This window comes from Physcomitrium patens, chromosome 5, assembly GCF_059467195.1.
Source record: "Physcomitrium patens ecotype Gransden chromosome 5, ASM5946719v1, whole genome shotgun sequence".
In the NCBI taxonomy this organism is placed as follows: Eukaryota; Viridiplantae; Streptophyta; class Bryopsida; order Funariales; family Funariaceae; genus Physcomitrium; species Physcomitrium patens.
Genome location: NC_143414.1, coordinates 2,255,801 through 2,269,426, shown reverse-complemented (window position 1 = coordinate 2,269,426; position 13,626 = coordinate 2,255,801). Strand labels below are relative to the sequence as shown.

Genomic DNA, 13,626 nt, shown 5'->3' with positions numbered 1-13,626 from the left:
GTATATTTAGATTCTCTAGAATATAAGCATAAATCTTTTTAACAACATCAACTCTTTTTTTGCTTAATAAAAGATTTAAAACATACCATGTCAATTTGCATAGGTTTTGGCCTTGATGAATAGACTTCTAAAAACTTAGAAGTTATCACCATGACTTAATTTGTACCTCTTCAATCAAACCTTTTTTTTTAGCATCTTTTAAAAAATTAATTATTACAAATAATGACTTAAACAATAAATTATTCGAATGAATCTATTATTGATATTAAAAATAGTAAATCTTTGATATTATCTTTCAATTCATATCAAAATTGATTAATAAGGGCTTTGTCATTTCATGTCAAGGACAAGAACTCGATGAAAGCTAAAGAGTAAGTGAGACTTTTCTCAAAAAGAAATAGGACAAAATAGAAATATGTATATTAAGAAAGAAACTGGAATGGCTATTGCCAAAATACAAGAAAACTAGAGACCCTTGAAACTAGACTAGAAGCAAGAAAGGAGTTGACAAGAGTGAAGAGGGCTTCACTCTTGCCTCTATATATACTATCTAACTAGAAGCCACATGGCGATGTTCTATAAGACCTCCAATATATGTTGACTTTCTAGGCCACATGCCTTTGCTTGCAAGGCAAGTTTTCTATGGATGGACCACGTAGTTAGCTTGTTCTTTAAGCTTCCAACATGTGTGGCACATGGCTAACTTGTTGACCAAGTTTCTAACCTAAAAGTCAACTATAGACTCCTATAAAGTCAAAGCAGCGTCTATGAAGCTTCTAAGAAGCTTCTCTAGAAGATATTACACAATTAACCTACTTTTATCTACTTTTACATACTTTTATCTATTCATATAGGTAATTATATGTATGTCCGTGACATTTCAATCCATGTTGCAAGTAAGATTTTGGAATTTTGCAATATATATGGTGGTTGAACATAATCTTTGTTGTAAAGATAAGAGTTTGGTCTCTATTAACCCTTCTCAATCACTTTCTTCAAATATGGCCATAAATACTTCTAAGAATAAATTCAAATCATAAAGGAGTTATAAATCTTTTTTCATCAAATGTGTAAAATAAGATAGAGTACTCTTAAATAGAAGTGGAATTTTAAATTTAATTTGAGTAAATTCATTCACGTATTGAAAAAGATGCAACCTTAGATAGAGCTTTATTTGTTGTAAAAATCCTCAAAATTTTGATTTTGTTCTATTAAACTTCATCAATATACTTATCCTTGCTTCTCTAATACTTATAGTAGCAAGACTTTTCAGATTTACTTATAAACTTGATCTACTTGCTTCATTCAATTACACAACTTCTTGATATAGACTTACAATGTCATTGTTGACTTCTTCTATAGCCATAGGAATAATACTTCCATGGTTAATGTTAGAAATACATGAAATTTCTATCTTAAAAATATTGATAAGTTCATAAAGATTTGCAATAATTACAAATCTATTTTTATAGAATAAAATGGAAGTGACTATATGGATGGATCAACAATCTTGAAAAAATTATTGACCTATCCAATACAAAGTAGAGAATCAAGTCCTTCACCAACTTGCATGTTAATTAGCATAATGCATAGCATCCTTGGTAATCCAAAAAAGAATCCACCTTCATGGAAAGTGTGTGGCATAAAGCACTCACAATCAACACCTAGAGTTGTCAATTTATATCTAACATTGATGCTTGCCTTTTTGTCTTAATATACTTAAAACCATTTAAAATTGCTTTTGGTCATGCCCAAGGATCCAACATATTTGGAAGTAGTGCTCTAAGACAATCCATGCTTTACAATCTAATCTTCAAAACCCTTATCTGGACACAATGTGCATTTGCCTATTAACTCCCAAGATAATTTGATAAATTTATCACCATATAGTCACTCCTCAGTAGCCTTATACTATGGGAAATATAGCTTGAAATAAATGATGGTGCCTTCAATAACACATCCCTGGCAGCCTGGACAAAAAACAAACAAGATATGGCATGGCCTTAAGGACTATGCCAGAATCACATGGACCAAAGTCAAGGTGAACAGTCCCGATATCACACCAGAAAAATGGCACCAAGCCTTCGATAAATGTTAGGGACACAATTACGTCATTTGTATTAGACAGGGCAACCATATGGCTTCCCAACAGATCACGTAACCAGGTTAGAGTAGCTCCCCCACAAGCCGGGGTTGTACCATTACACTTCTTTAAGGTCCAGACTTCAGTCGTGTTTGGATTAGGATTTCTAAATCCTACAATGACCACAACACTTGCACTGTTCCCCCCTTCAATAAATTTATTTCATTTGTGCCAAAAAAAAAAAAAAACAAACAAACAAACAAACAAACAAAAACAAAAACTAGCTGTGTGTTAGCTACCGTTTAGGCTTTCTTCAACATCTACTAATTTCTCAAGATTTGGTAAGGGACTGGACACTAACAGGTTTAGTTGCCTTGGTTAGTCTTGAATAAAACATGCGAAAAGTGGAGGAAAACTTATTCATTGATCCAAAACAAGGATACCATCCCAGGATTTTGCAGCAATCCAAGGATTTCATCTAGTGACAAATGACGAATCCAACCTGTCGGCAATCATATCTCTGGCAGAGTTATGGCCCTTTCCTCCCCAACGATTCTTGGGTGGCGTGAACAGGAGGCACACTCTAAACCTGAAAGCCCCAAATTTGGTGTTGGGGTTTTATTTCAACCTGTTAAATATCGACTGGGCACAACAGTACAGTCCCGACAGAGCAGTACCCGTTGACAGTGCAAGTTGCTCAAGCATTCAAGCTTATATGAACCGACTCTCTCAAAGTACTTTCAGAGTACAGCGTTTCCGTGCTTCCCCGAACACCTGAGCTCTTCATCATCTGCATCCACGCAGCTTCACACGGATTCCAGCATTCCATGCAGCATGTACAGGATATCAGCCACAGTTCCTCCACCTCTGCTACAATGGCCCTATTTTTTGACCTTCTTCGGGACGTTAAGATAGCGCCACAAGAAACTAGTGTCACGCAGTCGGGACAATGCTAAATCTCCAACCGGCCATGTGCAGGCCGGGACCGCAGCAATCAACACGTCAGGTCGACCTGTGAGCTCAGACTGCGTGACCCTAGTTAGTTGGAGATTTGACATCGTCCAAACGCTGTAACGCCGAGGCATCAAGCGCCAATCTGTCGTGGGGAGGATCAGCAAAGTGGTCTTCAAACCCGCGCGCTTCTGCTCCTTCTCCTCCAGCAGCCGGCGTTGCCTCCCGAAGCTGAAGATGCACGAATGATGCACGAGGACACTGAATCACTCATCCGGAACTTATTAGCGTTCGAGCTGAACACTGAGACTCTCAAACCAGTGCCCATCTTCGGTTCCTACGTCGTGCTCATGTCAATGCTGGTGGACACAGTTGGAGACGTCCAGTTGATAGAGAAGCAACACCTCATAGATTGCTTGGGCGGCGAAGGCGAGTCCATGCGCACCTTGTGGAGACGTGTGACCATCGACACGAGCATCGCCATCCTCGAGAGACACGACGTTATCATCCACGCCATCAGCGACGCCTCCCAAAGCAGATACCGTCGCACCATTGCGAACATCTGAAGACAATCGACCGCCACCGTGGCCATCTTCATCTCCGTGCTGGCCGCCGCCATCGTCATCATCGCCATTCTCCTGCAGACTCTGTACACCATCCTAGGCTGCTACAATGCCTAAAAAGAAGCCCTAATTCGGAACGTGCGTGTTCTCTGTGCAGGTTGTCCCATACATCATGACAACACGGCGATGCTTCTTCTAATGTATTGCCATCATGATGACCATCTCCTACCTGGCCACGGTCGTTCAAGGAAGCGCACAGTTTCACAATCGCTATGAAACTGCACGATCAAGTTCAAACCAACATCACGCGAAAGCGAAAGAGAAACAACGAATATTAGATCTCAAATGTAAAAAAGCACACGCATGCAATGTTCCTCATACCATCAATTGTTTCCATGAGTACCTGAAAACCTCGAAGAATCCCAACCCGCCCAAACCATGTGGCAATGACCCCGGCATTCACAGACGTCTTCTGCAACAAGGAGACGTGGAATGAGACGAGATGGTATTCGACTGCACGACAGCGTGCTCCGACCCTGACAACTGCCAGGAATGCAGCGACTCGGTGGCGAAAGAATGTGCGGACTTCCTCTCCGGCGGCGCGGAGGACTGGTTCGTGGATTCCAATGGCTAGTGGAATGCCAAGTGCGTGGCGGCAGTGGATGTTGCGAATCCGCAGCTGGGGACACAATGTGCGGCGTGCCTCGACGATCTCCCAGATGCGAGTGCCGTCACCGCAAACGGAGCATCCAAATTAGTGTTTCCATACTTCAGTTATAAATGTATAAGTTTGTTGGCTCTTACGTTACAAAAAAATATATATAATATTTGTTAAATGGGGTGGTAAACCTCCTGTTACGGATCCAGCACTTGAGCCGTGTAATCCCAAAAATTATTGTTGATATTCAATAGATGTTGAGTTCCAATGGACAAGTTTGTGTGTCTCATGCATGTGTCTGTTGCTGTGTTGAGTTGTTATATTGATTAAGTTTGCAAGGAGTTGAAGATAGAGAAGGTATGCAATTTAATTAATAGTAAGTTTTTACGGTGAAGAAAGGGTGGGTTATAAAGAGATAATGAATTGATAGTTTTTTATGAAATTAAATTTAAAATAAAATAGGTGATACACAGAGGATCATCAGAATAATATATACGATGTCTTGTTTAATTTGATTAAAAAATGAATATTCCAATTTTGCATTCAAATAGACAACATGAAGACCATAATTTTTGTCTATCATTACCAATTATATTAGTTTAATGTTTTATAACTAATTTATGCATATTTATTATTTCTTTTTGGAATTTTTTCTACCATGTGTTTAAGTTTTGTTTAAAGATTATTGTTAAGCCAATTGGTGAGAAGCTAATTTCATTCTTTAGTTTTTTTCTAAATTACATGTGCACTTCTAATTGCAAATAAGTGATACATATATATATATATATATATAATTTTTTCTAGAAAAAAAATAAAATAAATGTTTATAAAAATAATAAAAAACAATCCAAAACCAAAGTATAATGACAAAATTCACTTATTGGTTTATAATATAGGATGACTTTATTTATAAATTGCCTGTAATAATAATAAAAAATTAAAAAAAATAAAAAAATAAAAAAAATCTTTTTTACAACAAAGTCTTTGAAAAGTACGACCACATAAAATTTTATATTGTATAACTTTTATTAAATTAATTATTTGTGATTTTAATGTAAGAAAGATGAGATATAGAAAAATTCTGAAATTAGTTTTACGTATTGCATAACAACAAAAAGAGTGCAAGAAAAATGCTAAAGTTTACATTAAAATATTAAAGGATAAAAAATAAAATAAAGTATTATACATCTTATGTTATTTTACTTGGTCATTAATTGTGAAAATTATTTAAGATATATATATATATATATATATATATATATATATATATATATAAATTATTTTTTTAAGTTTTATTAATTTTACAATTATTAATTAAATATATACATTTAAAATTTATTATACTTTATTCTGAATTAGATATTTAAGTAAAATATCTGTTACAATTTTATGTTTAATATAATTTCAAATGATCCTAATTTGGTAAATTACAAAATAATTCGTTAAAAGTCATAAAAATATATATATTTTTAAAAAAAATTGATTTTATTCTATCTCAAATTATTTATTTTTAGCTTTTACATTTATTTATTTTACTACAAAGAAGGTAGCTAATCTTGTGCTACAACTAAATAGAATTGTATTCTTTAGTTTATTGATGTTAATAGTCAATATAAGTCATACACCATTTACTAATTCAAGTCAACAAAGATTTTTTTTACATAAGCTTATTTTATTTTTTATTTTTTATAGTACAGCATAATCAATTTTTATTCATATCATTTTTTTTCTTTAAAATTTTATTAAATATAACAAATTTATTTTTATTCTTTATTGTTACATTCCATATTTACAATAACAAATTATATTATTTATATCTTTTGCAAAGCTAATACTATAAAAGTAATTTTTTCTACTATTTAATAATAAATAGTTTAATTTATAAATGAACTAGGCATTTGATTGTGGAAGAAAAAAAATTATAGCCTGTAATTATTTTATTATAAAAAATAAGGTGTTTAAAAAAATACTTCTTAATCAACATTACTTTTGTTAAATCCTAAATCATATATCCTATATTCAATCTATTTTTAAATTTGAATCTTAAAGCCTATTTAAAATTTAAATTTCAAAAATCTAAAGAAAATTCTTTATAACTTTTAAATTCCAATTGAGAAACTATAACAAGAAATAATTTCTAATTAAGTTGTTTGATTAGCTTTAAATTCTACAAAATATTATCTTTTTAAGTATATATCTACTCATAAAATTAAAAATAAATCTATCTCATAATTTGTTATTTATTGCAATAAAACTCCCATTAATACTACTTGATTCTTTCCAAGATAACATTTCTATTAGTTAATTCTTATAATTCACTTGTTAATTTCTACTTAAACATGGTGTAAGACTTCAATATGACATGTTTGTTAGTACCTCGAATTTCTACTTTGTTCAATTTATGAATTTTTATATATCTAAGTTATTGTGTTTTGTCTTAAACTATCTAAGTTTAATACCTCCTTGTATTTGTAGCTACATATCTTCTAACATCACTATTAAAATAAGACAAATTTTTAAATTATTTATCTTGCATAGATATTTATAAAATTACAAAAATTTAATTATAAATAAAGCCCTGTTAAGATTTACATGTATTATAAAATATTTAAAAAATATATGTATTAAGGCTTTATTCTTATTTTCATTACTACTTCCATAGTACTACAATCTATATAGAAGTAATCTACCAATTTTAATCTACTAATCACACTAATTAGTAATTTTTTTACTAATAAAATATTATATATCATTTTAAGTTCATATATATATATATATATATATATATATATATATGTATGTATATAAGATAAAAAGACAAAGAAATATATTTTGATTAGTTGTGAGAAAAAGAACTTGAAGAATATAAATAATGTGATAGCACATGAATCTTTAGCCCAAAGTATGCAAAAATGAGACATACAAAACATAAGTTTTGGAATACTTCCAAATTCTTTCTTCCAAGATCATATTCATTTCAAATCAAGCAACCAAAGACTTGGCTAGATTATAAAAATATAAAAATTATTAAAATATCAAAGTTAGTAAGGAAGAGGGATTCAAATTAGAGACTTAAGGATAGAAGGATAATAATCAAAGCAAAAAAGACCACAATTATAATTGAAAAAAAGAAAGATTACAATCTAAGAAGAAAAGAATGCAATCAAAGAAAATTAAAATATATCAAGAAGTGATTAAGAGATTGTCATTAGAAACCAAAAAGTTCTTCACTCAATTTTTAGATCTTTATTTGAAAATATTATATACAAGAACCTCAAATATTGATAGAAAGATATTTGCTTATAATTATTGTACATCTTTTTTTATAATATTATTTTTTAATGATGAATTAAACCTATCTCTAATTTGTAAGCTATCAAGTCTATTTAATTTTTTTTATTATTATTATCCTTACATATTGGAAGATAATAACTCATTTTACAAAATAGATAGTGAATTCTTTCTTCTATCTCCTCCTCAACCTCCTCGGATTCTAGAATGCAAAAGTTATTGAACATATAATGACTTTTCTCTTTTCTAATATGCAAGATGTCTAATCAATTAAGAGAAGATTTAATTTCCAAATAAAGATTAAAATTCTTCCTAGTTCCTATAGAAATTAGGATTTATTAATTAATGTTACTTCTAATTTTTTTATTTTATCCTAAACTAAGAGAATTCACAAAAGATGAACTGCTTCATTGTGTCATCTCCTGATTCTATGACACTTTTAGAAATCGTAGAGCTAGTTGATTTTTTAGACATAGTAGGATTAGATGATTCTACTTCCAAACATGTCAAGAAAAATCTTAGCAAAAGTGATCAAGTTTTCTAGTGCCATGTAGACAACTAGAAACAATAAAAGAACAAGCTCTCAACGTCAAAGGACAAAATTAAGAAATAAAATGCAGATTTTGTAAAGAAAGACCAAGCAATGTTGTTTGACATAATATTTGTAAAGATTGGGCATTAGTTTTGATATAAGATATAGGCACATAGAAGCGTTGGGATTGTACAAAGTGTAGGAAAGAAGGGACGAAGAGCAAGAAGTGAGATAGGCAACAAGGATGAAAAAGAGTTATGCTAACAAAAAAGAGTAGAATGATAGAAACATGTAGCAAACTATCTAAACATCAAGAATCTATTAAATTTAATGTGCCAAATTAAAGTAGAAATGTTAAAGAAAAAGACACTAGAAGAGATCCAAAAGAAGTTCAATATCAAGAACAACTTTACCTTGAAGGAGGAGAAAAAAGAAATGTGGAGGAAAAATCAATGGACATTTGATTACAACATTATCAAATTCTTTCTATTGGATAAATTGCCTAGATCTTCTATCTTCATAACATAGTTTTGTTAAATAAAGAGTACAATTATTTTATTGGTTTTAACTTCATTTATGTACTAACCCTACATAAATAAAATGAAAAATCTAAGAATCACATGTTAAGGTTTTTGTTTACTTTTACAATATTGTAGGCCTAATCAATGGAATATTCTAAAAATAAGTTTAAAATATTTTTAAATCTCCACAAAATAGTGAAATGTATTTTGCATATTGGTATGTTTAAAGTTGATTTTGGTTATATTGATGAAGTTTCTGGTAGTAGTGGATATGTATTAATTTGATTAGTATAAAAATTAAATATATTGAATGAATGTCATTCAAATGTTTAAATTTTTTGGAACAATTGCATTTTTTATCATCCTAATTATGATATTATGATAACTATCAAAAAAAAATATATTATAAAATAATCACAAATATTTAAAGATTTTTTTTTGCAAAAACCAAAATAATCAATGGAGTTTTTTTAAAATTGTATGTATTACAAATGTAATAAATATTATTTAGTTTTAAAATCTATAATTGAGAAAAAAATTATAATAAATAATTATTATGTCAATTCAATTTTTTGATTTTTTGCAACCATATGTAGCAAATTTTTTATTTGGATAATGGATGTCAAAGGTCTATCAATTACAATTGCATTAATGATAACTTTAATAAGTAAAGATGTTATATTTATATTTACTAGCTAAGATATTTAATAATATTTTAATAATATTATTAATCTTTAATAGTATTTAATAATATTTTATTATATTTAAAGTTCACAAAATTATTTAGATATATTTGAATTTTTTGATGTTTATATATATTAAAATGAAAAAATTAAATTCATTAAAATCATTTTGAATTTTTCTATAGTTTTAAATGCTTAAAATTCTACTAATGACTTGCTCTCATTATTTTGAAAGAATTAATAATCTATTTATAGTAATTATGTTATATAATTCAGTTGTGATTAATTCATGATATGCTAATTTTAAATTAAATAAAATTTGAATCATATTTATTTTAACATCAATAAAGACTTTCATAGAATTTATTACTAATACTATTTAAAAATTATTAATATACAAAATTGGATAAATTTTCATCATCAATAAAAATTTCAAAACCAATTCAAAATCTATTGTGTAATGATTCAAATTACTTTTATTTGTTTAGAATATTTGAAGTTATAATTTCCAATAATTTTTTATATTTACATTATAAAAGTATAAATAAGTAAATAATTTTTTTTTTTTAGATATAACATCTTTTTGATGTTAATAAATAAAAACTAAAAATATTAGTATTTATATTATAAAATATTATATAAACATTAAATATTCCATAATAAGTATTAATTAATATTTATTATTAATATTATTAATAAATACCATAATATAATAATAAATATATGAATATAATTAATATTATAAAATATAAATTATTGATTATTATTATTAATAAGTATTGCAATTCTTCAAAAACGTACAAAAATAGATCCATCATCAAATGATTTGATTCAAGTTGTCTATTCAAGGTTTGATGAAAATCACATCCTTGGAGATGAATATTTTACCAACAAGTCTATTTTATCTACACAAAATTATGATTTTGATGATCTAAACAAGCATGCTATGGAGAGGGTTTTTAAATTTTTACATGTTTATTGCAACACAAATATAAAAATTATGGAAGATGATGCGAACAATGGTAATTAAATAGTTGAATTCTAGTTGCATTGCCACCATTTAAGTCAAAGTTGAAGATCAAATGTCTTACTAAGCTATTGCAAAATATTGCTTTACATTAAAGAATTTGCAATAAATCATGTTTGATCATTACACATCTAATTAATTGAGTTACAAGGACTAGAATGTTATGTGGAAACTACAAGAAATAGTTGACTTTTTTTCCAATGACTATATTATATCCATTATGTATAGAGACTCTATTCAAGTTGTAGCAAAGGCAATTTCTAATAAAAATGGGATTTGCAATTACTATCAACAAATCTCAAGGACAATTATTAAAAAATGTAGGAATAGATATTAAAACCCTCATACTTATATATGGACATTGTATGTTACTCTTTTGCAATGCACTTCTCCAAAGATGATTAAGATCATATCTCTTGAAAATAATAAAGACAAAAATACCACCATAAATGTAGTTTATTCCAAAGCTCTTTTAATTTAGCTATTTTAGTTGTTGTAATAAAAAAAATATATGTTTTTTTAATTACAAAAAAGAAATATAAATGGTTTCATTATTATGCATATATATTTTTCTTTATTTTTATGTTTATTTTTTCTTAGTCAATATTTCTTTAGAAGTTATTAATTTTTCACTTAACCACAAATTAAACTTTTACTTTTTTTTTGTAATTAATGACAAAGGTCTGTACTAATATATATATATATATATATATATATATATATGAAAATAACTATTTCAAATATTTATTTAAAGAATAAAATAAGAATCATTACAAAGAAGAAAAAAACCTAAAATTGCTAAATTAACCAAGAAAATTGCTTCTAAAATTTATTAAGACTTGTAATTCTTAGCACTCAAAAAAAATTCTAATTCTTGATTAATAAATTTAAAAATAAAAATAAAAATAAAAAACTAATAAACTAGAATTTTTATTTTAAAAATATTAAAATATTATTTTAATAAATCCTCTTATTAAAATATAATGATGGAGTTGACATATTAATTTTTAATATCTACAAAATCTTATAGTTTATAATACCTTAACTTTGATTCTCATATTAAGGACCTTCTTAAAACTATAATATTACAAAAAAAACTTTTAAACCAATTCTTTAGCTTTACCTTTTCATGACATAAAATGGCCTTCTATTAATTATAGGTTATGATTTTTATGCCTTAAGGTCAAATTTTGACTTTATTTCATAAATAATCATCTCCTTATAATAAAATAAATTATTTTTATAATAATATTTGCATAAAACTACCTTTAATTTTGTTATATATATAATTATATTATATTTTTATCTATTCTACCTTATTTTGACTTATTTATAGCCTTATTAAGGCAATGAAAGTATTTTAAGACAAAAGGTAACATAGAATATTAACTTTGTAATTAAAATTTTTTTGTTAGCTATAATGACTTCAAATCATATCTATTAAACTTACAAATGAATTCTTTCTATATATCTAGGTTCTTCATCATTTTTTTACAATAAATCATATTACAAAACTTTCAATTAGTAATGACAACTAATAAGTCAAGTAACAAACTTCAATAAGACTAGAATCAATAAATATTGATAAAACAAAATTAATCAACAAAGGCAAGACCTCTTTTAAGTTAGGATTTAGATCAAAGATTAGTAAAATCCTATGTTATAAGAATAAATAGTTGTCTTAAGTAGAAGCCTGAAAGGTATAAAAGCTATCTAAGATAGAAAAAACTCTCTCTTGTCTTTTTGAACATAATACTAAGTATTATTCCACTAAGATTGTTTTTTTATACTTATGTATAAAGATTGAATTGAAGAATTTTATAGCAACCAACCAACCAATTTTGTGAATAGAACCAACTTTTATTAATTTTGTTTGTCTTAGACTTTGACGTAATTTTTGAGATCCAATTAATATTAACTTTCTCTTGCTAAGTCCATCTCTTTCATTCAAAAATTCCATTGTCATTTCTTGTAACTTTTCTTATTTCATGTTGTAAATAAGAATTGGATTTTTTCCTCTCATTCTATCTTTGTTGCATTAATATCTACTTAGTTATATGATCTCTACTAGTATTATATAAGAAAAAAAACTTAAGCCTTAAAAAGAGTCATTTAGTATTTATGTCCTCATTCCAACACTCGTTTTTATATTTGAAAAATCTTATCTTATTAAATTTAATAAATAATAAAAGGTTGTTTGTTTATGGCCTATGGCTATTCTCCACAAGAATCTTGTTTAGTAAAATTTTCTCAACTTAAACAAACGTGACCAAAATATATCCTAAAAAGAAGTTTTTAAAAAATATAGAACATTTAAAAATCAAATTTTTTTAGAATAATGCAATAATTTAGAAGAAAAAACAGAGAATAAAATTAATATTAATTAAGTAATATGTTTATCTAATTAGTCTTTTTAGTTTTTTTAATGCCTAAAATAAATTTGTACTATAGTTTTTTATTGTTAGTTAATATTGTAATACTTTAGTTGATGCTTTATTGCATTGTTGTAATTTATTGTGCAATTATTATTTATTTTTGTGATTTTATCATATTTTAAATTTTAATATAATTCTGCAATAAATTAACGTTGAAATATGTGACTCTGATTCTTCAATTTCAAAAAATATGTTTTGCATTTCATGTCTCTAGAGTATAGTAATATCATATTTCTAATTTTTTATATTCTTTTACCTATTTTAATACATATATATATTTGAAGTATAATATGACCAAAAAAATAAAATACCTTTCTCAAATTTTGTCTTAAAATTTTCTCAAATCTTAATTATGATTCAAAAGTTACAAAAAAAGTAATTAACAAATTCTTATGAAGTATATGTTTAGTAGAAATTATGTCCGAAAATTGGAAGTTATGATAATCATTCACACAAGCTTCTTCTATCTAATACAAATCAAATACTCATTGATTCACTTCTTGTTCTAGTAAAATTAAGTTGCAATTTTACCTAAACATTTCCTGCTCAAGGAATCTACTTTTATTATTTTACTGTTGACATCTTCAACACAGAGAATGCATGAGGCACACAAATTTTTCATTCTTGCTAATAAAATACTTTACTCAGCCATTCATTCTTTAAAATAATAACACATTCTTTATTATATAATAGCTGATTTTTTCTTAAGGATTTCAAATAGTAGTACAAGTGATTAATTAATTTGTTTTCCTTTTTACAAGGTATTTTGAACAGATTTTTAGTTAGTATAATTTCTTCAACGCACAATCAGTTTACCGTGAATTGACATGATATTCAATTACTATATTAGAGTTGAATAATTTGTAAACCAAAACAGCAATA

General features: G+C 27.5%; 1 protein-coding gene across 1 annotated transcript; it reads right to left on the bottom strand.

Annotated features, from left to right (window-relative positions):
* Positions 1-2,057: 2,057 nt before the first annotated feature.
* LOC112282295 (uncharacterized) lies at positions 2,058-4,270 on the bottom strand. Its single transcript, XM_024519725.3, has 3 exons — positions 4,001-4,270; positions 3,480-3,875; positions 2,058-3,295 (listed from the first exon to the last, which is right to left on the bottom strand). Exons 2-3 carry the CDS (start codon positions 3,690-3,692, stop codon positions 3,119-3,121), a joined length of 390 nt encoding a protein of 129 aa, XP_024375493.1. The 5' UTR covers positions 3,693-3,875; positions 4,001-4,270; the 3' UTR covers positions 2,058-3,118.
* Between the last annotated feature and the right edge of the window lie 9,356 nt (positions 4,271-13,626).